The sequence below is a fragment of the Zootoca vivipara genome, chromosome 5 (genome assembly GCF_965207765.1).
Source record: "Zootoca vivipara chromosome 5, rZooViv2.hap1.1, whole genome shotgun sequence".
NCBI lineage: Eukaryota > Metazoa > Chordata > Lepidosauria > Squamata > Lacertidae > Zootoca > Zootoca vivipara.
The window spans coordinates 96486951-96514638 of NC_142588.1; the positions used below are offsets into that span (position 1 = coordinate 96486951).

Sequence of the window (27688 nt, forward strand, 5' to 3'; positions counted from 1 at the left end):
TTACTGCCTCAAACTCGAGAGATTTAAATTTCGGGAAAATATAGATTTTTATTTTCAGGATAATAATAACTTGTAAATATAGTTGTTATCTATCTGCACACAAGCAAACAAATGCAGGGGCAAATCATCCCTCTGATTTATGGCTCTACTTGCAGACATCCACCAAAACATTGTGCCCTTTTGCTCTGCAATCTACAAAATGAGATAAATCCGTGTTCCTGTATTGCAATTTTTTATTAAACGGCATTCAAAGTCTGGATTCTCTGCAAGACAATCGTTGGAAAGTGCATAACCCCCAAATCACGCATGTTTCTTCCTTTCTCAAAGATCTGAGCGGATCTATGCAATATTTATACTGAGAATTAAACACACACACACAGAGAGAGAGAGAAGTTACAGCTGAGTGTTTCAAACAATTTGCATGTCATTTAATCAGTTTCCCTAAGCAATTTGATTAGCCAGTGTGACTGTGCTGTGATTCAAACTTGGAGAGATTGTTGTAAACAAATTCCCATTCATAGTTTATCTAGCTTCCTTGATTCTCTTCCCCTCCCCCTTCTGTCAAAGGGGGGGGGAGAGTTTAAGAGAGAAAGAGTCGCTGAGCTATTTATAGATCCTCCCACAATCTCATCACAATTAGAGGTTTATTATCATTAAATAAACAAATAATTGAGAACTCAGCTTGAGAGGACGGCATGCTGACTAGGCCCAGATACAGGGAGAGTCGGAAAGACATCTGCAACTTCATAAGTTCCAAAACAAGAACAAGAACACCTTTGACCCTCATCGTTTTTGGCAAACCGTCTCCCCCCTCCATGCCCCCTCCCAGGCCATGCAGAGATACATATATATTTACAATCTACTTATGTTTCCAGGTCTAAAGTCTCCTTCAACAGTTAAAAAGAAGGGAGGCCTGTTCACACAAACACAGAAGCAGTTCTGAAATGCTACAAAGCGAACAAATAACACCCCCCCAAAAAAATAATAATTCCTAGCAATAATATTCAATCCACAACTTTTTTTAAAAAAAGGCTTTGCAGAGACTCTGGAGCACACAGAACGATCCGCATTAAACTGCTCTCATTTCTAATCAAGGACAAGCTTTCCAGGCAGAAAACTGTTTTGACAGCCAGGGATTCCCAAAACCTGGTTTCATTTTACATTTGCTCCAGATGCAACACCCCCCCTCCAAACACACACACACACACACACACACACACACACACACACAAAACTCCCCTTCAAAGCCAGAGATCTGCTATGACCCAGCCTGCAGGGCACACGGGGGTCTGGATCTCTCCCACCCCACATCTGCAACCCAGGCGTGGGTGCTGCAAGGCCCGCCTGCGGCTCCACGATAAGCAAAGCGGGCTGCTCCTGCATCTCTCCCTCTGCAACAGAAAGAGGAAAGGATCTGGCCCATTTGGGGAACCCCTGTAGGCCCACAATCTGAACAGGGGAAAGGGGAAAAAAGTAAAGCGTCCCAGAAGCGAACCACCACGTCAGAATCCTTCCGAAAGATAGCAGAGTGAGTCCTCCCAGCAAATTGAGTTTGATCCAGAGTCCTCGGTTTATAGAAGAGCCACTTGAGGCGGAGGGGGAACCCCACAAAACTGAAAAACTTCTAGAAAAAGTATCTAGAACGGGAAAAAAACAAAACAAAAGCAAGAATCCACAAACAAACCACGACCTTGTTTCTCACAGCGAATCCTCCCCCTTCTTCTCTGAAATCACAAGAGCCCAGAGGAGACGTTTTCCAAAAAAGCAAAAAGCAAGTCCCAGATCTCGCTTGAAGGGAACGTTCCACAAACGCACTGTCGATAAATAATAATAAAAAAGACAAGGTATTTGCACACACACACACAAAATTCCCCAGTAAAGCAAAGGAGAAAAACAAAAGTGTCTTATTTTTGAACGGGCTTCTCCTCCTCCTCCTTCCTCGCTCTCAGCCCGAAAAACTGTAGGTCTGCCCCCCCCTTCTTCCCTTTTCAGTTTTTTAAAAAATACGAACCTTACTCCAATTCTTCACCCCCACCAGCGCCTGCGGCGCAACGAGGATTTCTCTTTGCCCTCCTCCTGCTCTCGTTTCTTTTTCTCCCCTTTCCTACTGAATATTGCTGGCGGAGGTGGGTGGGTGGGGGGGTTAGAGAGAGAAAAAAGCAAAAAAGTCAAAGCAACAACTCCCCCCCCCCCAAATCAAAAGCTGCATATTATTATCACCATGTTTTGGGTCTCTCTCCCTCTCTCTTTGCTTAGGACCTGAAAAGCAAATGCAAAAGCCTTTGGAACGAGGGGGGGGGGATGTTAAAGCTTTTTTTTTCCCCTTAAAGAGATGCTGGGGTGGGGGTGGGGGGTGGGGACCGAAGCTGCGAAATGGAATTCGCCCCGGATCCCCGGATTTCTCTTATGTCACCGCCAAGCAAATTAGTTCTCAGAATTCCAGCGGGGGGAGGAGGGCGGGAGGAGGGGGGGAGGAAAGCGAATAGAACTCTGCAACATTGTATTGAGGCCGATCCCTGACGTCACGGTAGGCAAGGTCCCCACGTGACTGCCAGAGAGGAACCTACCACCGGCGACGGGGGGGGCCCGGGCCCCGCACCTCCCTCCTGGCCCCTTCCCGCAAGTTTTTCCCCGGGGGTCTCCTCGGGGACCTTTCTCATAAGCCTCTCTCCAAGCCCGGGGGCGTCCCCGAGTGGGTTCCGGGCTCCCTTGGGCCCCTCCTGGGAGAAAGCCCTCCCCCGGGATCCTCCCCGGGCTGCCTGCGATGGTAGCGCCCGCCGCTCAAATTCCGAGAATTGAGCTGTGTTGATTCTTAGAACTGGGGTTCTTAGAAGTGGTGATGCAAGGAGTTTCTAGGAAAGCGCGGAGACCAGGTGATTCGCTCTCGCTCGCTCGCTGCTTTGCATTGCTGCCGCTGTCCGGGCTGCTGCTGCTGCTGCCTGCGCGGGGCCTCGTTGGATGAGGATGATTAATAATAACCATAATAATAACCATAATAATATTTAGAGCAATAATAGCAAGCCAAGATGCTGGCGGCGGCGACGGCGGTGCCAGGGCTCCGTTGCGCGCTGCGCCTCTTTCATTTCCATCCATCCCATTGCCACCTTTTTGATGCCTGGAAATCGGGGGCTTTCTTGAGCAAGGAGGGGGAGGTGGCTGGAGGGGGGGGGAAAAGGCTCTGGTCCCGTTGGGCGCCGGTGCTTTTGCAAAGGGGGGGTCTGTTTCTCTTGTTGTATGTGTGTGTGTGCCCCCCTCTCTTTCCTTCTCCGTGGCGCGGCAGGTGGAAGGCGGGCAGGCAGGCGGACGCGCAGGGCTCCCCCTTGCTCTCCAATCGCCCAGAGCCACCAGGAGGGGGGGGGGAAACCATGCTGGCCAGTCTCCCCGGCGGGGTTTGCTGCCTGCCTGTTTGCCTGCTTGCCTCTCTCTCCTGAGCTGGTCATTTTCTGCTTGCAGGGAGCAGAGAGGGGGGCTGTTTTGACGCTTGTCAGTTTCATTTTGGAAAGCGAGGAGGCGCGGGGCGTTTTGCCGAGGATTGTGGCTGTTGTGTTGGGATCGCGTGCTTCCTGGGCTGTGTTTTTGGAAGGGCTGCCCGGGGAAGGAAGCTGGCGGGGAGGGAGAGAGAGCGAGAGCGCGCGAGAGAGCTCCGGGGGAAGCTGGTGTTTGTGCTGACCGGGCGAGCCGAGCAGGGCACTTCTTTTCCGCGAGTCCTCTCCATGCATAGAGCCGGCGACCGGCTTTGCTCGTGTTTGTCCCATCGTGACCGGGTCTTAATATTTTTTGGCCATGGAGGCATTTTTCAAATTCCCCCCACCCTCTTATTTTTTTATTTTTCTAAAAAAAATCACTTTGCAAAACTGGTTCCCCCGAAACGTGTTTTGTTTTTTCCTTCTCCCCCCTCTATTCTCTTTCCTTTTGGGCGCTCGATAACGCCAGCTCGCCTCGCTCGCCTGGAGCCGCTCCACCGACCAGGGCCTCGCGGGCGGGCGCAACGCACAAGGGCAGCCGGGGAAGGGAAAGAAGCGGAGGAGGAGGGGACGGTTGTTTGTTTGTTTGTTCCACCGGGCGACCCAAATATAAATAAACAAGCACAAGTAAACATGCAACCGGCTGGCGCTCCGAATCCCACCAAAGCGTGCATATATAGGATTGCGCGCTGGGGTGGAGGGGTTTCCCCAATGGGGCTTACTCCCGAGGAAACATTCAGAAAACACCCCCCCCCCCCAAATCCATTTTTGTCTTTTCTCGGGGGCAGACAGAAAGCCAGGTTACGACTGACTTATGTCCGGGCAACTCGCCCCCCAAAAGATTGGCCGGGTCCCGACGCGTTGGGCACCTGCCGCGGCGCGTCTCCCGGGATCGGGGCCGGAGAAGGGGAGAGGGAGGGGGGCGCCTCTCTGGCCTCGCGCTCTGAGTGTATTTCTGCGGCTGTCGGGGCTGCGTGCCTGCCACTCGCCTCCCAATGGCCGGGCCGGCCTCCTCCTCTCTCCTTCCTCCTCCTCCGCGGCCGGCTGTCATCCGGCGCGGCCCGGGTAGCCGCCGCCGGAGCGCCGCGCGCGAAGCCGGAGAGCGCCGGGGCTCTTCCAAAGGCGGGCGGGCGCGCGCGCGGGAGGCGGAGGTCTCTGGCCCGGCGCGCAAGATGCGCGCACGAACCCAACGTAGGCTGGTGTTCCCCTTCCATAACAGCCCCAGAAAAAGAAAAACAAAGAAAAACCTGTCTGGTTCCGCCGGCCGTAAACCCAGAGAGGCAGGCAGGTCCCAACATCTCTCCCCCCGCACCGCAATTTCACATGTGCATGTATATATATGCGCGCGCGCGTGTGTGTATTTAACATATATTTTAAAATGCAGCTGTAGGAAAAAAATTTTTTGCCACGGTGCGTTTTGTTTCTCTCTTTAAAAATATGGGGAGCGACGAATATATGGGGGACTCATGTCTTTGCAAAATATTAGGAAAGGCGAAATCCTTCATCTTGGATACTTTGGCGATGCCGGGAGACTTTTATCATGCAGCATAATTCTCCAGGGTGGGTTATATTTGGGTAGGGCGGGGTGAAGGAAAAAAGTTAGGGGACAGACCCTCTTGTTTATTTATATCCGCGTTCCTGCCTCCGCGGGCGCCGGGTTGTTGTGTTTTTCCTGAGCGAAAAATAGGCAGGTCCCGGCCCCGAGGAGCCTCCATCTGCGTTCGATGTAGGCTGGCGCGCGTCGGGTCCTGCCGGCGCGCGAATGTTTCCAGGCTCCCCGGCGTGTGTGTGCGTGGGGACGGTGGCGCGGGGGGGGGGGGGAGAGAGAGAGAGAGAGAGAGAGAGAGAAATGCAGCCAGCTGAGCCTGGGAACAGAAGCTGTGCCATGAAAACAGAGTCTGCCTGGTGGAGGTGGCTGTTGGATTAATATTAATCCCTGTTTTCTCTTCTTCTCTCTCCCCCCCCCCCACGCCCGATAGCAAATGTGGCGCGACTTTATTTTCAAGAAACAATTAAAAAATGAGCCTCTCTGAAGGATGTAGGGAAGTCTGGTTTCCGAAACACGAGCCCAGCTTTTAGAAGAAGAAGAAAACCCATTGCATTAGAAAGATACCTGTAATAGATATGGGGAACACTAGAATTTAATATATAGATGTTCTTGCTGGACGTTAGGATTGGTGAAGGGAAGATCAGCCAAGAGGCAGGCAAGCCTGGAGTGCGGTTTACATTTTTTTTTTTGGTGTGTGTGTGTGTGTCATTTTGCTATCTTACTCTGGAGTCACCTACCCTGGAATAGCAGACCCCTTCCTCAATTCCATACTAGCCACATTTTGCCACTCCGCTCCCCTAGACATTAAGCCTTGAAATAGGTGTGGTGGTGAGATGGGAGGAGACCCCAACTTTCTCTACCCCCTGACTATGGAAGTGGGGCAGTTACCGCGCAGTTAAGCCTCGCTGGTTGCTCCAGGCTTCCCATCCCTCTCCAGAACGGCCCCTTTAAAAAACAAACCAACCCAGACACTTGGAAGAAGCGTTCCTGGAAGGAAACACAGGAATTAATAGCGGGGGAAGGAGACGCGTTTTATTAACACTTACCCGTCTGTAAACTGATCTCCTTAATCCCTGCAGAGAGAGGGGGGCAAAATTTAGGATCTGGGTTTGGACAAGGTCGGGGGGGGGAGACCCACGAGTCAGGGGTGCAGGTTTGTTTTGCTACCCCCTCCCCAAATTAAAATTGAAATGCTTTGGAGGGCGAGAGCTGGGCCATGGAGAAGGTGGCAAAGTCTTGTTTGTTTGCTTAAGGAGCGGCCAAGGCGAAAGGAGATCGAGCGCAGCCAACTCTCAAGAGTTCAATCCTCGCTCTCTCCCCCTCCTGCACTTTTTTTTGTAAATTTCTTAAAGCGTTTCCTTAGAATAAAGCGATCTATATTTACCAGTGGGGGAAGCTGGAGTGGGGGGGAGAGAGGGGGGGAATCATGTTCTCTTGGGGACAAAGTTACCCAGGTGTAAGGGAAAGTTATTAGAAATCTAAACCTCTTTATTAAAAAAAAAATCGAGGGTTTCCCCGTCCTTCACATGACAGAAGGTGTTTAGAAGTGTCTTCTCCTCCGGAGTGTGGGGGGTGGGAAAACTTTGTTGTGAGTTGGAGGGGGGGGCGGAGGACTTCTGATTTAAATCGGTATGTTTGTGTGTGGGGCAAGATTGACCTCTGGTGGTTAAATGTGGAATAGCCGAGCAGGATCGCTCTCCCCTCCCCGCCCCGCCCCCCAACCTGCCCCCTATTTGACAAATCTGTGGGGTGTGCATACTGTATTGCAAAATAGCCTTCCCTTATGGGTGCTGTGAAATGTGGAGAGTGCTGTTGAGATTTGCCCCTGTGCTGTGGGTGAGGTGCTGCCTGTTGTATAAAGCAGTCTTTGCCCAACTTTCAAACGCTTTGCAAAAGGCTTTAGAGTTTGTTTCCGGAGTTTTGTTTTGGCTTTGAATCGTCTCTGTCCACCGGCAAACCCGCCCTATGACCCTCAGATGAAGGGCTGTATCGAAATTTAATAAATTAAAACATGAGTTTAAAATAAACTCATGAGAGGCCCATTTTGTAGATGGGGAAAGCGAGGCTTCAAAACCACGGGCAGACCAGGGAGTTTGAATAAGGGCTGGAGACCCAGAAGGGGAGAGTGTTGCCCTTGTGCTCAGATCCTGCTTGTAGGTTTCCCCAGAAAGGCATCTGGTTGGCCACCGTGAGAACAGGATGCTGGATTTGATGGGTCGTAGGCCTGATCCAGCCAGGCTCTCCTTATGTTCTTATGTGTGGTTCTGCCCCACGTTTAAACTATGTATATGAGCAATAGAAAGGAGTTTCGCAGAGTCTAAAATAGGAATGGTGGACCTTGGTCGTCTAGATGATCGCTGGCCTCTCCTCATCCCGTTGGCCATCCTTGGGTTGACTGACAGGCAGGTGTTGGAGTCCAGCTTCAACTGGAAAACTGCAGGTTCCTGACTCCTGGGTCTTACAATCAAACCAGGAAGCTCCAGGGTTTGACACACTAGACGAGTTTGGCAGTAGGAGAAACCTCCTCACCATCTAGTACAAGGCTTGTGTTTTTCCACTTCCATCAAATCAAAATACAAAGAGAGGCTTGATCGGAGGGTTTTTTTTAAAATTTAAAAAATAGTTTTAATTATTGTTTGCGACGCCGCAGGGAGAGCTTTAAAGGAGGAATACAAACTACAGACTGCCTTCAACCCTTGGAGTGATGGTGGTGGGGATGCCCAAGTTTGCTTCAGAGTAAATTGAGACAACCTATTTGAAAAGAGAGAGAACCTGGATCAATAACTGACATTTATCCAGCTGAATGGATGGGTAACTACTCTCAAGTAGAAGGTCTTCTCATATAGGTGGTGGTGGGGGGGCAAAGTGCAGAATTTCACCCGGGAAAGGGTCCATCAACTCTCAGGATTACATTTGGTTCCAAATCGGAGGTTAGCACCTCAGGCAACCTGTAAAAGGAAATAGATCTTTATCCCCTGAGTGTTGGGTCTTCTGATGACTCTTGGCTGTGCAAAGATCACCTGGTTTGGTTAAAATCGGCCTTCATCACCCTGGTGCCCTCTCCCAGATAGGTATCTGGAAGAATGGTAGCTTTATTTGCACCCGTGGGTTCCCAGCTCAAAGCATGGCCCCTTAACCTAGGCGTAGCCCACTTGTGGGACGTTGATGGGATTTGCAGTCCAATCTATGGAGGGCGCGAGGTCGGCAAAGGAACTAGCTTGTCTTCTCCTGCCTCGAGGGTAGGGCTCAAACCAATGGATTCAGATTGCAAGAAAGCGAGATTCCAACTAAACATCAGGAAGAACTTTTGAGAGTAGGATCTGTTTGAGAGTGGAAAGAGAGCTGGTGGATTCTCCTCCTTCCTTGGAGGTTTTTAAGCAGAGTTTGGCTGGCCACCCGTCAGGGATGCTTTAGCGGTGAAGCTAGATTCCCTTGGAGGGTCAATTCAATTTGACAATTCTGGGATACCAGAAGTCAAATGATTTGGGGGCAGCAGCAAGAGAGCTACCTGTTGGAGGAGTATGTCTCCCTATATATGCAAGCACCCACTGGATTGCCTTGCACAACTTCTCATTTCAATGGGGCTTGTGGATGCAGCATCAGATTTCAGCTTCCCAAACTAAAGGATGCCAAGAGCTGTAGCTTAATTTGAAGAAAACTTTTGAGTTCTGCAAAGGTGTGGAGAGGTGAGTGGGGGTGTTCATTGGTGGCGGCCTGGGGTCAGTTTTGAAACTTGAATTTGGAGATGAGATGCTGGTAACTCAAAAGCCAGCAGGACACATCAGAGTTAGCTTTTTTTTAAAAAAAACAAAACCAAAATACCAGTCAATCAGAAAAAAACCTGATCCTAGGAGTTCAGCCATGCAAAAGCCCCTTTCAGTTTCAGTAAACGCGTGCTTAACCCTCCCATTGAAATAAATGGACTTTCTGTGTGCTTGATAATGGGTTTTGTGTTGCTCATGTTTCACTGTAGTCTCTGTGTGCCGAGGAACCCTTGGAAAACTGAACAATGAATTCCGCCTCCCTCCAAATATGTACTTGGAAGTACTGAGCCAATTCAGAACTGGGCCCATCGAGGTTGGCTCTGTTGTCCTTGGCCAAGCCAGAACACTCCAGGTGTTTTATCTGAGACACCTGGAGGGCACTGGCTTGGCAAAGGTTAGCTCTGCACTGGAAGAAGTTCCATTAGCGACGTCTGAGCTGGTTGGAGCGAAATACAACACTGGTATTTGCACGGTGGTCCGCGTGCGAGAAGCTTGTTTACTCTTCCTCCTTCGTCTCCCACGAACTTTCACTTTGTTTTTTGGGTCAGTTTCACTTGTGGTTGCTGGGGAGGCAAGGGAGCGGGTGGGGGGTGAAGAAAGAGATGGCTTTGGGGAAGTGGTTACGGCCACGGAGTCCTGTTTTTACTCTTGCTCTCGCTCTCCCAGTGGCAGGTTATATAAAAACTCTCTGTTTGCAGGTCCCCCTCCTCCACTTTTAATCTGTTCTCTTACTCATTGTCGGCATATAAATTATTATTATTATTATTATTATTATTATTAAAACCTCTTGCATGTTATGGTTACTGCTTTATTATCTGTGCTCTTGATTCATTCATCAAACGATTCTCATGAAACTTAGCCACCCAACACAAAGGTTGATTTTATTTACCCGTTTCATAAAAGTTATACACTGCTTGAATGCAAAGAAAACCTCAAAGCGCTTTTCATTAAAAGACAAAGCAATCAAATGACCGCAATGCAAAATTAACTACTGTGCAAATTTAAGATAGACAACTTCCAAATTGCTCGGGGGGTCTTTATAACTTTGTGTGATAGCCCAAATGTGGGTCCAAGGTCCCCCACCCCATCAAAATATTCTCGGTGGTGATGCTACTACGACTTTCTCTTTCTGGGGGAGGAACAGTTGAAATATTAGGAGGTTCTTGTTTGCGTCTGTAAGTCAAATGCCCAAATGAACCGGAGGCCATAAGAAATTCTCCCCTTCTGAAGATGTCAGCGGTTGGCTTCCAGACCTTAGTAAATTTGTTAGCAGATCCACTGTAATTGAGGGGAAATCTAATCAGTTTCACTGGGTCTCCTCTAAGCATAACTAAGTCTGGATCCAACCCTTTGTTGAGCCCAGGGATGGGGATTGTGGCACCCTTTAGGCGACGATTGCCAAACCTCTGTTGTCCACGCAACTTGGGTCTGCTTCTGAAGATGGTCTGGTAGTCATTGACACCTCTAGTTCCCCCTTGCCTCCCTCTTTCCTCTTAGCCTACCCATGGGTCCCTGCCCCACAGTGTCCATTGATTATAGAATAAAATGTAGCTTGTCCTATAATTAACTAGCCTGCCTGGTCTGTAAGGAAATCCCCAAGGACTCTAACCCTTAGTTCATCCTCTTTTGCTGCATCTCTGCCGAGGTTTCCCTTCTGCAGCTGCGATGTAGTGATCAAACTTTCCCCAGGACCAGCTGGCACGCCTGCGTAAGCGAGCCAGGATTTGAACCCAGGTCCATAGCTGATCCCGTTTGTCTCAGAACATTTGAGTTGGAGCTTCCATCCCTGGTTGAAATCCAACCGGGAGGGTCACTGATCCCCCCGCGGCTCCTGGCAGAGGAGGAGGGTGTTTGTGAAATCCCGGAATCCAGCAGTTATTACCACCAGAAAGTTATTCCTGAAGTTTAGTTGTAATCTCCTTTCCTGCATAGCTGCCAAGTTATCCCTTTTTTAAAGGGATTTTCCCTTATGCTGAATAGGCTTCCTCGCAAGAAAAGGGAAAACTTGGCAGCTATGCTTTCCTTCTCATTGCAATCCGTTGGTTTGGGTCCTACCCTCCAGAGCAGCGGAGAACAAGCTTGTTCCATCGTTCATGTGGCAGCGCTTCAGATATTTGAAGATGGCTCTCATATTCCCTCTCCTTCTCCTTACCCAACTCCCTCAACCATTCCTCATAAGGCTTGGTTTCCAGACCTGTTATCAGATCTTTTATACGTGTGTGTGTGTGTAGGGAGAGACTAATTTTCTTGCATACGGGAATTGGCCTTTGAAAAAGCAACAACAACTCAAACATTTTGCGCAGAGAAGAGTGTGTGTCTGTGCGTGAGTCAGGGGGGGGGGGTATGGGGTGCCCTGAGCAGGAAGAAAAGGGGGAGTGTTGGCAAGTTCTGAAGGCTGGGCATGTCGGGGTGAGCACCTTGGCACTTGAGAATCTACTTGCAGGGAGATCTACTGCTTGATTCAAATATACCTTATGTCGCCTGCACCTTTGTGGGAAGAAGCACCGTAGCTTAGTAGCAGAGCATGTCCTTTTCAAACAGAATGTCCCAGGTTCAAATCCTCAGCGTCTCCGGGTAGGTCTGGGAAAATTCTCCGCCTGAAACCACGGAGAGCCGCTGTAAGTCAGGGCCGACAATACTAAGCTCAATGGGCCAGTGGGTTCCTATGCTCCTATGCTCAGATCGCTTTAACTGACAATGCTGGAAATTCAGCCGGGCGTCTTCTTGCATGCAACCTTCTCATAATGCTTTTGCATGGCCAGCATGCATTTGTAATTGGCTGTATGTTTGTATTCATGGTCAGCTGGTTTGTGAGTCTGCTGAGTTGAAAAGCAAAGCATGGATTTAGCAAAATGTGCACCACCGCTGAGCAGGGTTGTGATGTTTTTAGAACGAAGGTCCTTCTTCACCCAGTGCAGGGTTAAACTGTGGAACTCGCTGCCACAGGAGGCAGTGATTGCCACCAGAGACGGCGCCCTTTTAACACTAACCCTAGAACTTGTAGGCATCTAATGAAGCTGAATGTTGGAAGATTCTGGATGGTTGGATGAAAGGACTTATTCGTGAAGCACATAGTTAACCTACGGAACTCCATCCCACAAGAGGCGGTGGTGGCTTTAAAAGAGAACTGGACAAATTCATGGAGGGTGGCAGCTAGCCACAATGGCAATGCTCTGCCCTCCGCAGTTGAAGGCAGCAAGTGATTCTGAACGCCAGCTGCTGGAAGCCCACAAGAGGGGTGTTGTGTTCGAATCCTGCTTGCGGGTTCACTACAGGCATCTGGCTAGCTACTGTGAGAACAAGGTGGTAGATGAGATGGGGGGCCCTGGCCTAATCCAGGAGCCTCTCCTCATGTTCCTAGCACTCTGAAGAGTGGAGGAAGGACATCTAACAAAGTTGAAGGCCTCCTTACCTGAGTCATTGCAAAAAAAAGTGCTTCCTACCTCTCTAGTCTTCTTTCAGCAATTCTTAAGTGGAGAGCGGTGTGTGTGTGTCTGGCTTTTTGTTTTCCTGGTTACAGGCTAACAAACCTGCTCCCTTTCTCTGCCATTGTGTTTCCTAGAAGGAAACTGGATCACACAGGAACTTGGAACAAAATGCTCAGTGTGGTAACCTCTTAGGCACACAATACAGGAGGGGAGGAAGAGAGGAAGCTGGCAGAATCAAAGTCTCTTTGATATGCACTGACTAAGGAGTTTCGAGGCTCAGAGCTGTGGTTGGCCTCCATTCTCATCGCCCCCACCTCCATTTTCCTCTCGCTGCTGCTGTCTAATCTCAAGTCGCTTGTCTTAGACAGCAGACGGGGACGGCCGACTTGGGAAGTGAGAGAAGGAAGGCCTCTCAAGTCCTTCCACCAGGAGGGGGGAAACCCAGCGAGCATCTTTACTGATCTTGCTCATTGCGAGAAAAGCTGTGGCCAGGATCAGTGACTTCCAAATTTCCCCCTCTTCCGAGAACTCTTTCTGCATCAATCTGCTGCAGAACTCCAGTTTGGGGTCCAATTGCCTTGCATAGAGTGCATGAGCACCAGGAACAGGGCCAGTGTTCGAAATTAGCCAGGCGCCAGGCACGTTTTGCCACTGGTGCAGGTCCAATTTGCAACCGTGTGGAGATTTCTGGGCACCAGGATTAAAAACCTCTGCCTTACTCGGTAGTTAATACCATTTCTGTTTCCGCCGTGTGTGCTTCCTCTTCTTACATACTGGGACAAGCGAATTGTAAGAACAAGCAATATAGTTGAGATCGAAGAATTGTGGAATTGTAGCACTGGAAGGGGATCCCAAGGGTCATTTAGTCCAACCCCTGGGCAAACTTGACATTCTGTGTTGGCAACCACAACCTAGATTCAAGGTGCCATTTGGCGCCTAGCTTATATACCTGAATTTCCAACGTTGGAACGGCTATAGCTCAGTGACAGAGCACCAAGTGTGCAGGCAGAAAGTCTCTCTCTGTCCCTAGGATATCTGCCTTGAAACCCTGGAGAGAAGCTGCTGCCAGCCAGTGTGGGAAATACTGAGCTAGCCAGACCAGCACTAGGACTCTGTCTAAAGCAGTTGTTTCCTATCTTCCTGCCCTCGCTGAAGCTTTATGATTTCAGCATCGCCTTGGGCGAGCCGAGAGCAGAGCCAGGAGAGCAGCTGCTATTCCAATGACCATGTTGTGCATATAAGTTGTCCTGCCGGGAGGACGGTTTGCCATTGCAGATCTGCTTCGGCCAGGGGGTGGGGTGGGGGTGGGGAGACCCTCACAACTGCGGCTGGGTTCCTTCCAAGGGATACTAGGGTCCCTTCGGATTCGCTTTGGCATTTGCATTTTTTGAGCAAAAAAGGAGCTCAGAATGATCACAGCAGCATGAAGGAACAACAACACATTGCAGTCACTGTAATATCAAGCCGAGCAGCATAGAGACAAAGCCAACAGCGACAGCAAATCCACCAAAACAATTAACGCGATTCAAAAAAGTTATGTTAAAAGTTTCCAGGCAGTGGTGGTGGTGCTGAAGCATAAGAAATATACTTTAAAAATAAAAAATCACCTTTTTTTGGTGAGGGCGTGCCTTGCAACTGAAATATAAAACAGTACGAAATGCAGTTAAAATTTCCTGCACTGGAAGGGCTTGAACCCAATGACCCTTTGGGTCCCTTTCCAATTCTGCGATTCTGTGAAAAAGAACCCAAATGCAGCAGTTGGTGATGCAGCCGTCAAAAAGTGGAAGAATGAAGGGTGTTTGGGGATGACGGAATTGCTTTCCAGATACTGTCTAAAGGCAGAGTTGGAAGAGACACCAGGCATCTTCTAGTCCAAACCCCTGCAATGCAGGAACCACAGCCATCCACGACAGATGGCCATCCTACCGCCAAGGAAAGAGTCCACAACCTTCTGAGCAATTCTGTTCCAATGTCTCAGAAAGCTCTTCCCAATGTTTAGTTGGAATCTCCTGACTTGCAACTTGAATGCATTGGTTTGGGTCCTGCTCTATCTTCCATTTGGCAGCCCTTCGGATATCTTTTCTCCTCTTCCTCTCAACTCCCTCATCCCCAACTCGCTCAACCGTCCCTCATAAGGCTTGGTTTCCAGACCCTTGATCATCTCGGTCGCCCTCCTCTGCACACATTCCAGCTCATCGACATCCTTCTTAAATTGTGGACACAGCCCTACGATTTCCCTAGAGGAGTCTTGATTTCTCTTGTGCATGGTGAGAAATGGCACGAGCGTTTTGTATCCTCTTTCCCTGAAGCATTGGGAGATATTGATGTCCATCTTTTATTGGGCCAGCTTCTGTTGGTGTAAGGATTTACAGCTTAGGGAAGGCGGTGACCTTGTGTGGAGCTGGAAGGCAGGCGATTGGATGAGACTCCGGTAGCTTTCCATTCTGTTGTGCCAGCTGAATAGGTGGGTAGCTGGTAAATGATTGCAAGGCTGGCTTGGGATCTAAATTCCTTCAATAAAAGGAACTGCAAGATGGGACTTTGGTGGTGTATTTCTCATGCTGGGTTGCCCTCTTGCGGAGAGAAAAGGTGGTTACGATTTTAGTGTGAAACCCTTTCCGACGAGGGCAAGCGTGACGATGATTAATTTTAGCGTAGCGGTTTTTGTTTTAAAGTGGAGAATGGCAGCTGAGTTGGAGATGCACGGAAAGGGGATCTCTCTGCATCTGAAAGTGAGGTCTGGTGTGGAGAGTTAATGGTCAACATGCTTTCTTTTCTTCTTTTTGGTATAGGAAACAGGCTGTTCAAAAATGGCAAAATGTATAGTTCCAATCCCTAACTAGCGAAGGGTGGAAGTGGGGACCAAGGGCTTCCTTTCACAGAACTGTAGAATTGGATGGGACCCCCAAGAGTCATCCGGTCCAACCTCCTGCACTGCAGGAATCACAGCTTCCCCCAATGGCTATTAACAAGCCAAACACCCAACTGCCTTTGGTCCAGCTGATTTAAGCAAGGGATTTAAGCAAGGTGAAACAGCTGCAAATCAGAACAGAAGGCTTACTGAGGCCAGTATCCTTTTGTCCCGCAGCTGCCGACCAGATGATGACGATAATTTAATTCATATCTCATTTCATGCCCAAATAGGCTTCTGAGTGGTTTACAAAGTGTAGCCGCCAATTACACAAACATTATACCACCCGTAATTAAAACGCACTATAAAACAATCTCAGTAAAACAACCCAGCTATTAAAAAGTGGAAACTCTGGTCGAGAGATCAAGAAAATCCAAGGTGCCTCTGGGTTGTCCACAAACAGGTGATGGTGGGGGCATACTGATGGGCGACTGGAGCAACGTTTTGCACATTTAAGCAAAGCAGGAGTAGGCTATGAGCAGGAAAGGGGGTGGTTGCCTTCAGAAACTGAAGGAGAAACGAGGAGTTCGGAAAGGGTGCTTGCATGTATGTGGGGTATGAGATCACTTCTGCCAACTTTGCAGGAGTTGCTAAACTTTGAAGGCCCCCAGCAAGATTTTATTGTGCACTCTTCCGCAAACCGTGCCAAAATACCTTATCAGCTCCTATGCAATCTTTTTTTGCAATTGTGGCAAGTCTTTTTGCAACATGATTGATGTTTTCGCTATACTAGACTTGTTATTTGTTTTTAAAAATCTTAATATAAACATTGATTTTTTTAAAAAAATATCAAAAGTTTTCCCGCTTGAGCGCAGGAATCTGGAGGCAGAGCATTGGGCCCTCTTGCTGTTGTTGCTGTCCATTCATTTTTATTTCATGGAATTTATACAATGCTTGATGGGTTGTTTTAAAAAAATATCCTCAGAGCAGTTTACAAAAAGATAAAACGGGAAAGTCAAGAAAAAATTACCACTGTACCTCGAAAACATACAAAAAGTCAAAATACTGAAACGGGTTAAAACACACATCAAGTTTCTAAGCACCAGGACAGGCTTGTCTAAACAAGAATGTTTTTAACAGGTGCTGAAAAGAATACGCTGATATCAATAGGCAGGGAGTTCCAAAGTATAGGCACTGTCACACTCAAACATTGAGTTCTTACACATGCAGAACAGGTGTGATTTGGCACCTGGGGTGCCCGTTCCACTGATGGAAGAGATCATGTGGGCACATCTGGGATGAAGCAATCTCCCAGGTAAACCGCTCCCAGGTTGTTAATGGCTTTGTGTACCAAGAGTAACACCTTGAATTTGGTCTGGTAGCTAATGAGCAGCCAGCGCAGATCTCTGAGCCCAGATGTTAGGCGCTGGCAAGCCTGTTCGAGCTGCCGGTAGCTCCCTGAGTCTTGTGTCATCACAACCGCCGCAACCCACCCCTGACACTCCCTCTTCAAGCTTGATGGCTTGAGAGGAGCTGTGTCAAGAGAGGCTCCCCCCTGAGCCTTCAAAATCTGAAGCGGCAATTATGCAAGATTCCAGGCGGCATTCTGGAGGGGCTGCTCTCCCTTTCAAGTCTCTGGAATGGAATCGTAATGGCACACATTTTTTACGCTGGCAATTAGATGCTGCATTGCAATTCAGCGCCACGCATCCCACACTGTTTTTCATTTGTGGGTGTGGGAGTGTTTTTAAGGGCCAGATCACAAGAGCCACATAACAGATTTTTTTTACAGCGCTGTTTTTATTGAGATTTCAAAATGCAACGCTGGGAAGACGGGGGATCCGTCCCGAGCTAGCTTTAAAAGAAAGAACTGTGGCATTAAAAAAGCAATAACGTATGGGATGCTTTTGGTTCCACCTCCATTCCCATCGCTGCGGATCAGAGGATTGTAGGGCACCCCAAGGGTCATCTAGTACAACCCCCTGCAATGCAGGAATCTCAACTGGATGCAATTTACATGACAGATGGCCATCCAACCTCTGCGTAACACTCTCCAAGGAAGAAGACTCCACCACCTTCCAAAGGAGTCTGCAGAAAACAGACTTGCTCCATCTCCCATGTGACAGCCCTTGAGACATTTGAAGTTGACTATTATGGGAGGTTATTGTTGGCACCACAGGAATTGTCCTACGGTCTCCCACAGGGTCCCACATTTTGTCCCCTTTGCTGGCTGACATCTGGGAGTTGTCATCAGGAGGTCTGGAGTGAAGTGTCATCAATACATGGTTCGCACTCAGCTCCATCTCTCTGTCCCATCTGAATCGGGAGAGGTGCTCGAGGTGCAAACTGCATCTGTTGCAGCGAAACTATATTTAAACTGTAATCTTCACCACCTGTAATCTTTGCATTCCATTGCCATTCAACTCCCACCTTTCGATATTCTCCTTTTAGATACCTGCCACCTAAGATTTTGCACCGAGTATCTGACGACATAGGCTCGAGTCCATGGGAGCTTTATGGCATGATAGATTTGTGGTGCCACGAGATTCTGCTTTGCTTTTTGTGTAAGAGCCCAACATCTCCATAATTTTTTTGAAAAACAACCACACATCTGTTGTGTGGCTTGTGACGTTTGGGAAAGGGCCATGGGAGGGAGTTTTGCAGAAGTGTGTGTTGGGTTTGGTTGCTGTTCTGACAAACCCCACCCTGATTCTGTGGCCCAAATGCCTTTGGAGCGGAGTAGGTGAAAGAAAACTACAGGTTGTGCACTCAGCATCTTCAATGGAGTTATAACTTTCACACTGTACTATATAAAAAAAGCATTGGCCACTTGGCTCCCCGTCATGTTAATACCTGGTTAGCACTGTAGTTTTGTTTTATTTTTAATATTTTGTTAGGAGCAAACCCAGAATGGCTGGGGGCAACCCAGTCAGATGGGCAGCATATAAAGGTTGTTGTTGTTGTTGTGTATGCCACACTTCCAGACTGCTGAATGTTGCCAAACAAAGGGAACATGTCAGTCCCTTGTTAAAACGACTTCACTCGCTACTGATCTGTTTCTGGGCACAATTCAAAGTGCCCAAGCTACCTGAAAGATCACCTCTCCCATTATGAACCTGCCTAGATGCTGAGATCCCTGGGTGAGCATCTTCTCTCGGTCTCGCTGAGTTCCCTTAGTCTCATCAACATCCGAAACACAGATGGTGGTGACCTAGACAGAGCCTTTTCTGTGGCTGCTCCCATATTGTGGCATTGGCTGTACTTTCGGTCCCTTCCAACTCTATGATTACAAGGAAGGAGATTCCTTGGGGTCCCTCCAACTCTCTGATTCTACGAATTCACTCCCAAGAGAGGGCAGCCTGACTCCCTCTTTGTTATCCTTCTGGTTTCAGAAAGGCCTTTGGGGTACAGACATTGCTGACCGCTGGGCTGCTGTCGGGGCCAACTGTAGTTTTAATTGCTGCTTCTCAACGTGTCCTGGTGTATTTTAATTATTGTTTTTAACCAGTTTGCATTCATTACTTTGCATTTCTTAATGTTGTTTTTAAACGTCAGGAGCCGCCTTGAATCCCAGCTTAGAAGAATGGCAGAATATAAACACAATGAATGATAATTATATGAATGCTTTGCGGTTTTCCCATTGGCGCATCTGCTTGGCCACTTTAAGAACAGAATGCTAGACTAGAAGGGCCACTGGCTCATTCATGCAGGCTCTGCTTATATATTTACTTACGAGGTTCTTTGTGTTTTGTCTGTGCAGGTCTGAAAGAAACCCTTCGACTGTGAATTGAAGCAGGAGGTACGGCCCGTAATTGCATGCCTCATTCCTTCAAGTGTATCGAATGGAATATTGCAGCTGGCTCAGCTGGAAGCGTTTTTCAGGAGGGCGTCTGGCTTGATTTAAGGAAATAAAAACCCAAGTGGCGTCCTCCCTCCCTTGCTGATGGGAACCGAGTGGGTGGGTTTGGCGGAGGCTGCCCTTCCGCAGTCGGGTGTCGAAGGTTTCCTTCCACCTGCCCCTCTTCGGGAGGGGATTACTTCGAGGCCTCTACTTCTCGGTGTTTTGGTTTTCCTTAAATTTCTTGGCCATGTTTGTGACCCCCTGGGGCCTCAGAGCAGCTTTCAGAGAGTCAAAACCAGAAAAGGCAAACAAGACCCGCCATGAGACACTTTGAAATAATTTTAAAAGGTGGTTTCAAAATGCCAACTAAAAGGCAACGGGGACAACCGCCAGCATTCAGCCATCCGGTCCTAAAATTCAAAATGAGCCTTCAGGCAAATTTCTGGGACAGGTGAAATAAGCTGACAATCCTCCTTAGGCAGAAAAATCCTCTCTGAGGAATTTTCACCAGTGAAAACGTTCAGCTCCCAGGAACTGCCAGCCTGGCATGGCATCTTTCCAGTTTGGGGTGGCCTTTTCTAGATCAGGCCAATCCCAACCAGCGAAAGCTTCACTTTCCAGTTGCCTTTGGGAGCTTACAAGCAGGGCATGGAGGTGGGTTGCAGTTCCACGCTGTTCACTTGTGACCTATGTTAGAGGTACACTGCCGCTGGCTATGGAGGCTCTTCTTTAAGGTCCCATGCACGGCTAGTAATATCTAGCAGGCCTGCTTCTCTATGGGCTGCCGCTCCTTCACAACAGCTTTGAGGTGGGACTCAAACCATGTGTTTGGAGTGTGTGGGGCTGAATGGAGTTGTAGTCCGAACCTTCTCGAGGGCCCCAGGTTGAGGAAGTCTTGACTGGAGCCTCAGGTGTGTGTTCTCTAGATGAGCTCCTCCTGCTGAAGTAAAGAGCCCCCCCCCGACACCCCCCCTCTGCAATGCTCATAATAATTTCCGCCTTTGCTCCCTTCTTCTGCACATCAACAGGACAGACCCAAGATGGCTTCACCGGCAGACAGTTGCATCCAGTTCACCCGACACGCGAGCGACGTCCTCCTCAATCTCAACCGCCTCAGGAGCAGGGATATCCTGACGGACGTGGTCATCATCGTCAACCGGGAACAGTTCCGAGCCCACAAAACTGTCCTGATGGCCTGCAGGTGAGGAGAACGACCCCAGAACTCACCAACATCCCCCAAAGCGGAGTGCCAGGAGATTCAGGGCTGCTAAAACATTAGGAAGAACTTCCTGACAGTAAGAGCTGTTCGGCAGTGGAATTTGCTACCAAGGAGTGTGGTGGAGTCTCCTTCTTTGGAGGTCTTGACAAGGCATATGTCAAGAATGCTTTGATGGTGTTCCTGCTTGGCAGGGGGTTGGACTGGATGGCCCTTGGGGTCTCTTCCAACTCTAGGATTCTATGATTCTAAAAGGAAGTCCCTTCTTCACACAGCAGTAGTTAACTGTGGAACTCGCTGGCGGAGGAGGCAGGCATGGCCACCGATTGGGGTGGCTTGAGACTAATTGATGGAGCAGAGGGCTGCCGATGGCTTCTTGGCTATGCTCTGCCTCCACGGTCAGAGGTGGCAATGCTTCTGAGTAACAGCCATGAACATTGGGGTCCTTGGAAGGAAGGTGGGCTGTAAAATGGATAAATAAACCCTTCTCCACTTAGTTTCTTCTTCTTCTTCTTCTCTTCCTCCCAGCGGCCTTTTCTACAGCATTTTCACCGATCAGCTGAAGTGCAATTTGAACGTCATCAACTTGGACCCAGAGATCAACCCCGAAGGGTTCGGCATCCTCCTTGAGTTCATGTACACCTCCCGTCTCAACCTGCGGGAGAGCAACATCATGGCCGTCATGACCACGGCTCTCTACCTGCAGATGGAGCACGTGGTAGATACGTGCCGGAGGCTGGTCAACACCAGGTGAGTTGGCCCGGGTTAACCTCAGTGAGGTCGGTCCATGGTTATGCCCTTTTTGAGAACATTGTATGCTCTTAGGGTAGCTCTTTCTGCTGCTGGGTCCAGCAGAACCTGACCAGTCCTCCCTGTTAGGGATCTGCCATGTTAGCTCTGCCACCCACCAGCCTTAGTTCCGCCCCAAATGAGCCCCCATTGGCCTGATCCAGCAGGCTCATCTTATACTCTTATGTTGGTTGGTTGGCATCCATCTGTCTCAGGAGACAATGGAAGAAGAGTGCGCCTTCGGGGGTGAAGGCAAACTGGCGCATGGATAGCTCAGTTGGTTAGAGCATGGCGCTAATGCCAAGGTTGCAGGTTCGATCCTCATATGGGACAGCTGGATATTCCTGCCTTGCAGGGGGTTGGACAAGATGATCCTCGGGGTCCCTTCCAACTCTACAATTCTATGAAACTGTTGGAGAGTCACAGTGCCTGCTGTGGCTGTAGATACGGGAGAGACATGCTTGGTTGCAGCTCGGGCAGAGGACAGTATCTGGTTTTGCTGATGAAAATGCATCGGGGCATTTCCTCTCTCTGTGTTCTTATGTAGGAAGAAGGAATTGGGCATGTTGTGACCATGACCTATAAATTATTCCAACGTTTCTCTCTCTCTCTCTTTCCCTCCCCGCCACGTCCAGTGACACAGAGATGATGTCTGCTGTGAAGACTCAGCGGGAAGACTTTCTGGGCGGTCGCCTGGCCAGCCACCCGGACATGATGGGATACAGGAGCAGCAGGGAAGTCTCTGAAAGCGGGCTGCCTCTCCGAAATGGGCCCATCTGCGACGGAAGAGCATTCGTCCCCGGCTTGTACGGTGGTCTTTCGGGCTCCCCCATCTCCTACACTGGATACAGCCCCATGCCCGTCGGCGGGTACCTCTTCTCAGACGATGAGCTGCGGGAAGCAAGGATGCCCCTCTCGGACATTTCCAGGCCCAACCCTTTCCCGAGGGAGCGGGCGCTGCCGTGCGGCGCATCCCGGACGGGCGCTGCAGATTATGCCCGTAGCATCACCGAGGTGTCTCCCGGCATGTGCCAGGCCGCCATCTACTCCCCGAAGAAAGCTGCTGCCGAAGAGGTCAAAAGCGATCTGCACTACAGCGCCGCCCCTGCCCCCAAGCCCGCCGCCCCCTTGGTAGCCCGCAACAGCGCCTACTTCCCCTGTGACAAGGCAGGGAAGGATGAGGAGAGGTCCCCCTCCGAAGACGACATCAGCCAGCGCTTCGAGGCAAGCAACGCCCCCATGAACCGCAAGGTCCTGGTCAGCCCCCAGAGCCCCCAGAAGTCGGACTGCCAGCCCAACTCGCCCACCGAGTCCAGCAGCAGCAAGAACGCCTGCATCGGGCAAGGTCCCGGCGGACCGCCATCGGCCAAAAGCCCCACCGACCCCAAGGCTTGCAACTGGAAGAAGTACAAGTTCATTGTGCTCAACTCCCTCAACCAGAGTGCCAAGCCGGATGGGCCTGAGCAGGGCGAGGCGGGCACCCTCTCCCCCCGCGCCTATGCCCCCTCCCTGACCTGCCAGCAGTCGATGGAGCCAGAGAACTTGGATGTCCAGTCCCCCACCAAGATGAGTGTCAATGGGGAGGACTCGACAATCCCGCAGGCGAGCAGGCTGAACAACATCGTCAACAGGTAAGAGCTCCCGGTTTGCTGGGGCTCCTTACAAGCTCACCGAGGACCCACTGAGTGTGGCAGGAGGGGGCAAAGAGGTGGAGAGCTTCCATTTTCTTTCTCCACCCCCCTCCTAACCATCGCTGAAGCCTTCAGCTTCAGGCAGAGCAAAGAGGGGTGAGATGCAGGCCTGCCTTTTCCTAGCCCCCTCCCCCAAATAAGAACATCAGGGGAGCCTGTTGCATAATGGCCCACCCAGCATCCTGTTCTCACAGGGGCCGACCAGATGCCTGTCGGAAGCCTGCTAGCAGGATCCGAGTGCAAGAACCCCTCTCCCCTCCTGCCACTTCCAGCCAGCCAGTCAATCTTTATTACGGCAAACAGGCAGCATATCAAACCAGAAATTCTGCATAATTCTCTACATAAGCAATAAAAACGACTGATATGGGGTTTTAACAGTCAATATACTAATTGAATATACAATACTTAAAATACAGGTCCAGCGGAATAAAACACCATAAAAGAATAAGAGATTTAACTAAGAGCTGTAGCAGCAATATCATCATCCGAGAGCAGGACAAATCGTTATAATATGTTATTCAATAAAAGAGATTTACGTTTTTTTAATAGCTAAGGTGCAAAATTTGGCCACAGCGTAGGATACTGAGCTCAAAGAATCTTCCAGAAGGAATTTGCGTAATGTTTCAGGGGGAAATTCCAGTTAATATTGCAAGGGTGTGAATTTTGATAATAGGGGTAAAATGAGTCGCGATCGTTCTTCACTATAGAATTCACAGAATAAAAGAATGTGAATAACAGATTCCACCTTGTTGGACATGCATGGACAAAAGCGCTCTTCGATTGGTATACGCAAGAATTTGCTGTGTAACACAGCTGAAGGCTTTGTATCAAATCAGGCTCTGGAAAAGGCCCATCTATGAGATTCATAAATAATATTGGATAGATACGGGGCAGCTGCCAGATTAGGCCAAGATTTTAGACACCTGTAGTTCTTAGGAAGTAAGGCATCTTCTTTTTGCAGTTCAATAGGGCCACTTCCAGCAACATCCAGCAACTGTGTGGGGCAGAGCATGGTCATGGTGGCTAGAAGCCATCGATAGTCCCCCTACTCCATGAATTTGCCCAGTCCTCTTTTAAAGCTGTCTGGCTTGGTGGCCGTCACTGCCTCCTGTGGCAGTGAGTTCCGCAGTTTAACTCTGCGCTGTGTGGAGAAGGACTTTCTTTTATTTGCTCTGAATCTTCCAACACTTTGGATGCCCACCAGTTCTGGTGTCCTGAGAGGAGGAGGAGGAGAGATGAAACGGGTTGCCATGAAACAGGGCTTGGGTGGCCATCTGCCGAAGGGGTTCTTTAGCTGGGACTCCTTGCACTGCCGCGGGTTGGACTGGATGACCCTCAGGGACCCCCTCCCAACTCTACAATTCTGTGATTCCATCTACGTTGCTTACACTCCTTCCCCCACCTGCTCTGCCTAGGTCGCTAGATGGGTCTCCTCGGGGCAGCGAGGACCAGTCGCCTTTGTACTTGCATTCTTCCAAGTGCAGCTCCTGCGGTTCGCAATCCCCCCAGCATTCTGAGATGTGCCTTCATACCCCCGGCTCACACTTCGGAGAAGAGATGGGAGAAACACAATCGGAATACTCCGACTCCAGCTGTGGTAAGCCCAGAGCCGCCCCCAGCCAATCCATTTCACGGCTATTTTGGCAATGGAGTTCCGTAGCTCGGCGCCGGGAACCTGCTTGGCTCGCAGAAGGCCCCGGTGGGTTCAGTCCCAGGTTGGCGTTGCCAGGCAGGGCTGGGATTGCTCTCTGCCTGAAACCCTGGAGAGCATTGTGGGAGATAGTGGATCAGACGGACCAATGGTCTGATTCGCCATAAAGCAGATTCCCTATGTTCCCTGCATGCTCTCATTTCCCCGCTTGCTCATTCTACCGTGTTTCCCCTTTTTTAAGACACCGTCTTATAACTTTTTTCCCTCAAAAAAACACGCAGTGGCTTATTTCAGGGGGTGTCTTTTTTTTAAAGTGCTGGTACAACTGGGACCCACTGGCTCAGGACGCTCGGTGCTCTCTTCTGCGCGCTGCTGGGCGCGTTGTTGGCGCTGCCAGTTCCGAGCGCCTGCAGGGTGGGGTGGGGTGGCAGTGCTTTAAACCCCCAACCCTGTAGAAAGCAATGGAAGTTATGGACCGTAACAATCCTTAAGAGGTGCAGGTCTTAAAAACCCCTGGTATCACCCTTGAAGCACAGCCTTCCAAAGTCAGGGGGGAAGAGGTCTGTTTAGACAAAGGAAAGGATCGGGGGTGATTCTGCGCCCTGGGACCCACAGAACTATTTTAAAAATCCCAACCTGGGGGGGGGGTCAAATAGTGAAGCCCCATAGCCCTGTAGCATAAAAAATCCAGGAATTGTAAAATTAACAACAATAATAGGGGGGGGCACTCTATCCAAAGAGTTAAGAAGGAATGGGAAAGTGTTGAGTTATATATGGAAAAATATGGAAAGGAAAGTTAAAGATAAAAAATAATAATTATCGCAAGGGAAAAAGTAACATCATAAAGGGTAATAATATTAAATATAAAATAGACAACACAACAGAAAAAGCAAGTATATGACTAAATGAGATCGCACAGGAGTGAGGGAAGTGGGGAGAGAGGGAGGGGGGTAAGGAATGGAAGGAGGCAATGGTTGGAGGAGGGTATAGGGGGGTGAATTAAAGGAAAATTAAGACTGAGAAGCGCATGGTTTTTGTTTTTTAAAGATGCAAAGGCTTGCAATCAGCCAAAGTATAGAGCCCAACTTCCAGGAGACTGCGATCTACTTGCGGATTTATAAACTGGAAGTGATCTACCCCCGTTTTATTGGTGTTCAGGTCAGAGTTGTTTTTAGAGAGAGGAAATATCCCATTTTTGAGGTTAAAGTAAAAGTTCCTGACCTTTTTTTATAATGAGGAAATGCTTCTAAAACTCCGTTCTTCATTCCACGAAGGGGAGAGGGGGTGGGGCCGGGTGCTCAAAGACAAAAGAAATGGAAAAGGAGATAGCGATCAACTGCAGCCTCCTGGGGATCGAGCATTCATGCAGCCGCCGGGAGAGGCAAGGGCTGCAGCCGAGTGCTGCTTCACAAACAAACGGGGGAAAGTGCTTAGAACCCAGAGAATCTGGCTGAAAAACACGAAGCAGCAACAGCAATTGCACACACACCATCCCAAGCCAGCACAGTAACCAAGTCCCAAAAGCAAGAAAGGACTCAGCAAACACTGCTGCGGCCGGCGTTGCTGCTGCTGACTCGGGGAGCTCAGTGCTCTATTCCGCACAGCGCCTATCACTATGGCTTATTTTCAGGGTACGGCTTATATTTCTCAAATGCTTAGAAATGCTGCTATGGCTTATTTTATGACTACGCCTTAAAAAGGGGGAAACACGGTATAGGCACATAATATGTAGGCACCCAGAAGCCAATCTCTGGCCTTATAAGATACAACACGTAGCAAGCAGGAAATCCCTCTTCTGCCAATGAAATCTGTTCAGATAATGATTGGGTGGCGTTCCCAATTCAAAGGGTTTTGATTTGTTTTATAAAAAAGCTCTCTTAAAAAAACCAGACCAGAGTCGAATGGTTTGTTTCTGGAATCAGATCATTCCTGTGCCGCACCATCCCTTTTACAGTGTCATCTTCGCAATCCAAATATTGCATGCCGGAATTTGGAAATTCAGAATGTCCCAAATTCAGGTTCCAAAAACCTAAAGCCAAAGCGATCCAAGGTTCTGAAATTCTGCAAAATTGGATTGAAAACTTTCAAATTCGATTTTAAAAACGTGTTTCTCTAGGTCCAGCAACATCTGGTTCAGAATCTCTATCTCTCTGGGGTGGGCAGAGCCGTTTCACATCCTTTCGGATCACATAGTGCTGTACAAACCTCTTTTTGCGGAGGCCAGACGTGACTTTCATAGGATAAGGCCTGGATTTGGAGGGGGGGGGGGAGTGTCAAAGCCATCCAACATTGTGTGCCACCCAGCTGGCATGTAGTACCAAGATCCTCTTCTCCACCCACACGCCTGGAGTTTTGCACGGCGCCCCTTCCCCCTTCCCACCAGCTGAGCCAGATCAGCTCTGGTATCCGTGCCAACGGGGCTTGATATCAACGGCAGGGTCTCCTGGCATTTGCCCCACTCTGCCAGGAGAAGCCTGCGCCCTAAAAGAGGGCGCCAGCTCTTTATCTTATCCAATGCATCTGTATCCCACCCTTTCCTCCTCCAAGGTCGAGCACGTGGCTTCCGTCTCCCCCCTTTAAACCCCACAACGACAACCCTGCGAGGTAGGCTAGGCTCAGAGAAGGCAGGGACTGGCCCCAAAAGTCAAACCCAGCGAGTTCATGGGGATTCAAACCCAAGTCCGGCCCCAAGCACTAGGCCCCGTTGGCTCTGGCAGACAAGGATTTCCACCGAGGAGGGATTGGGCATCCCACTGGACCTCCCCCTCCCCAAGCGGCAATATCAGCACAAGCTAGCTCCCCATGTGTGTGTGTGTGTTTGTGTGTGCTTGGCTCTTGCGCTTCGCTTCCTCTGACTCCCGGCCGCCTCTCCCTCCTTCGGTCCCCCGACAGAGAACGGAACCTTTTTCTGCAACGAGTGCCACTGCCGCTTTTCGGAAGAGGCGTCCCTGAAGAGACACTCCCTCCAAATGCACAGCGACAAGCCCTACAAGTGTGACCGTTGCCAGGCCTCCTTCCGCTACAAAGGGAACCTTGCCAGCCATAAAACTGTGCACACAGGTACGGCCCTCTCCAGGGGGCGCTTCCGGGCCGCCACGGGGGCAGGGGCGAGGTCTGTCGGGATGGTGGACGGTCAGGCCGAGGGAGCTGCGCGGCCTGGGGCCGTGGAACCGCAGGATTCCCGGGTTGGAAGGGGCAACTAGCGGTCATCTAGTCTGACCCCCAGACACACAGCCTCTGAACTCTGTTTAAAAGTCTCCGGCGAAGGAGAGTCCACCACCTTCAGAGGTGATAGGATCATGGAATGGTAGACCTGGAAGGGATCCCCTGCGGCGCGGGAATCTCAGCTAATGCACCCCTGACAGCTGCCCACCCAAGCTCTGTTTGAAAACCTACAAGGAATCATAGGAGGGCTCCCCAAGGGACATCTATACCAACCCCCTG

The 27688-nt window shown here is 49.7% G+C and overlaps 1 protein-coding gene and 1 long non-coding RNA gene across 6 annotated transcripts in view; one reads left to right on the top strand and one right to left on the bottom strand.

Moving 5' to 3' along the window:
* Window positions 1-215: 215 nt before the first annotated feature.
* LOC132592130 (uncharacterized) lies at window positions 216-2676 on the bottom strand. Its single transcript, XR_009557545.2, has 2 exons — window positions 2012-2676; window positions 216-1814 (listed from the first exon to the last, which is right to left on the bottom strand). It is a non-coding gene; the product is annotated as an uncharacterized LOC132592130 (long non-coding RNA).
* A 78-nt stretch (window positions 2677-2754) lies between these two features.
* The window catches only part of BCL6 (BCL6 transcription repressor), a 30786-nt gene continuing 5852 nt past the window's right edge, over window positions 2755-27688 (top strand). Inside the window, exons 1-7 of one of the 5 annotated variants that reach the window (XM_088669877.1) lie at window positions 2755-2873; window positions 18817-18855; window positions 19926-20098; window positions 20642-20863; window positions 21538-22533; window positions 24009-24190; window positions 27137-27304. In XM_088669877.1, the coding sequence (XP_088526003.1) occupies window positions 19938-20098; window positions 20642-20863; window positions 21538-22533; window positions 24009-24190; window positions 27137-27304 (1729 nt within the window). In that variant the 5' untranslated portion in view covers window positions 2755-2873; window positions 18817-18855; window positions 19926-19937. Of the gene's footprint in view, window positions 2874-5077; window positions 17621-17640; window positions 18197-18816; window positions 18856-19925; window positions 20099-20641; window positions 20864-21537; window positions 22534-24008; window positions 24191-27136; window positions 27305-27688 lie in introns of those variants that run through there. The other 4 variants (XM_035132858.3, XM_088669879.1, XM_088669878.1 and 1 more) reach the window with 4 other exon arrangements.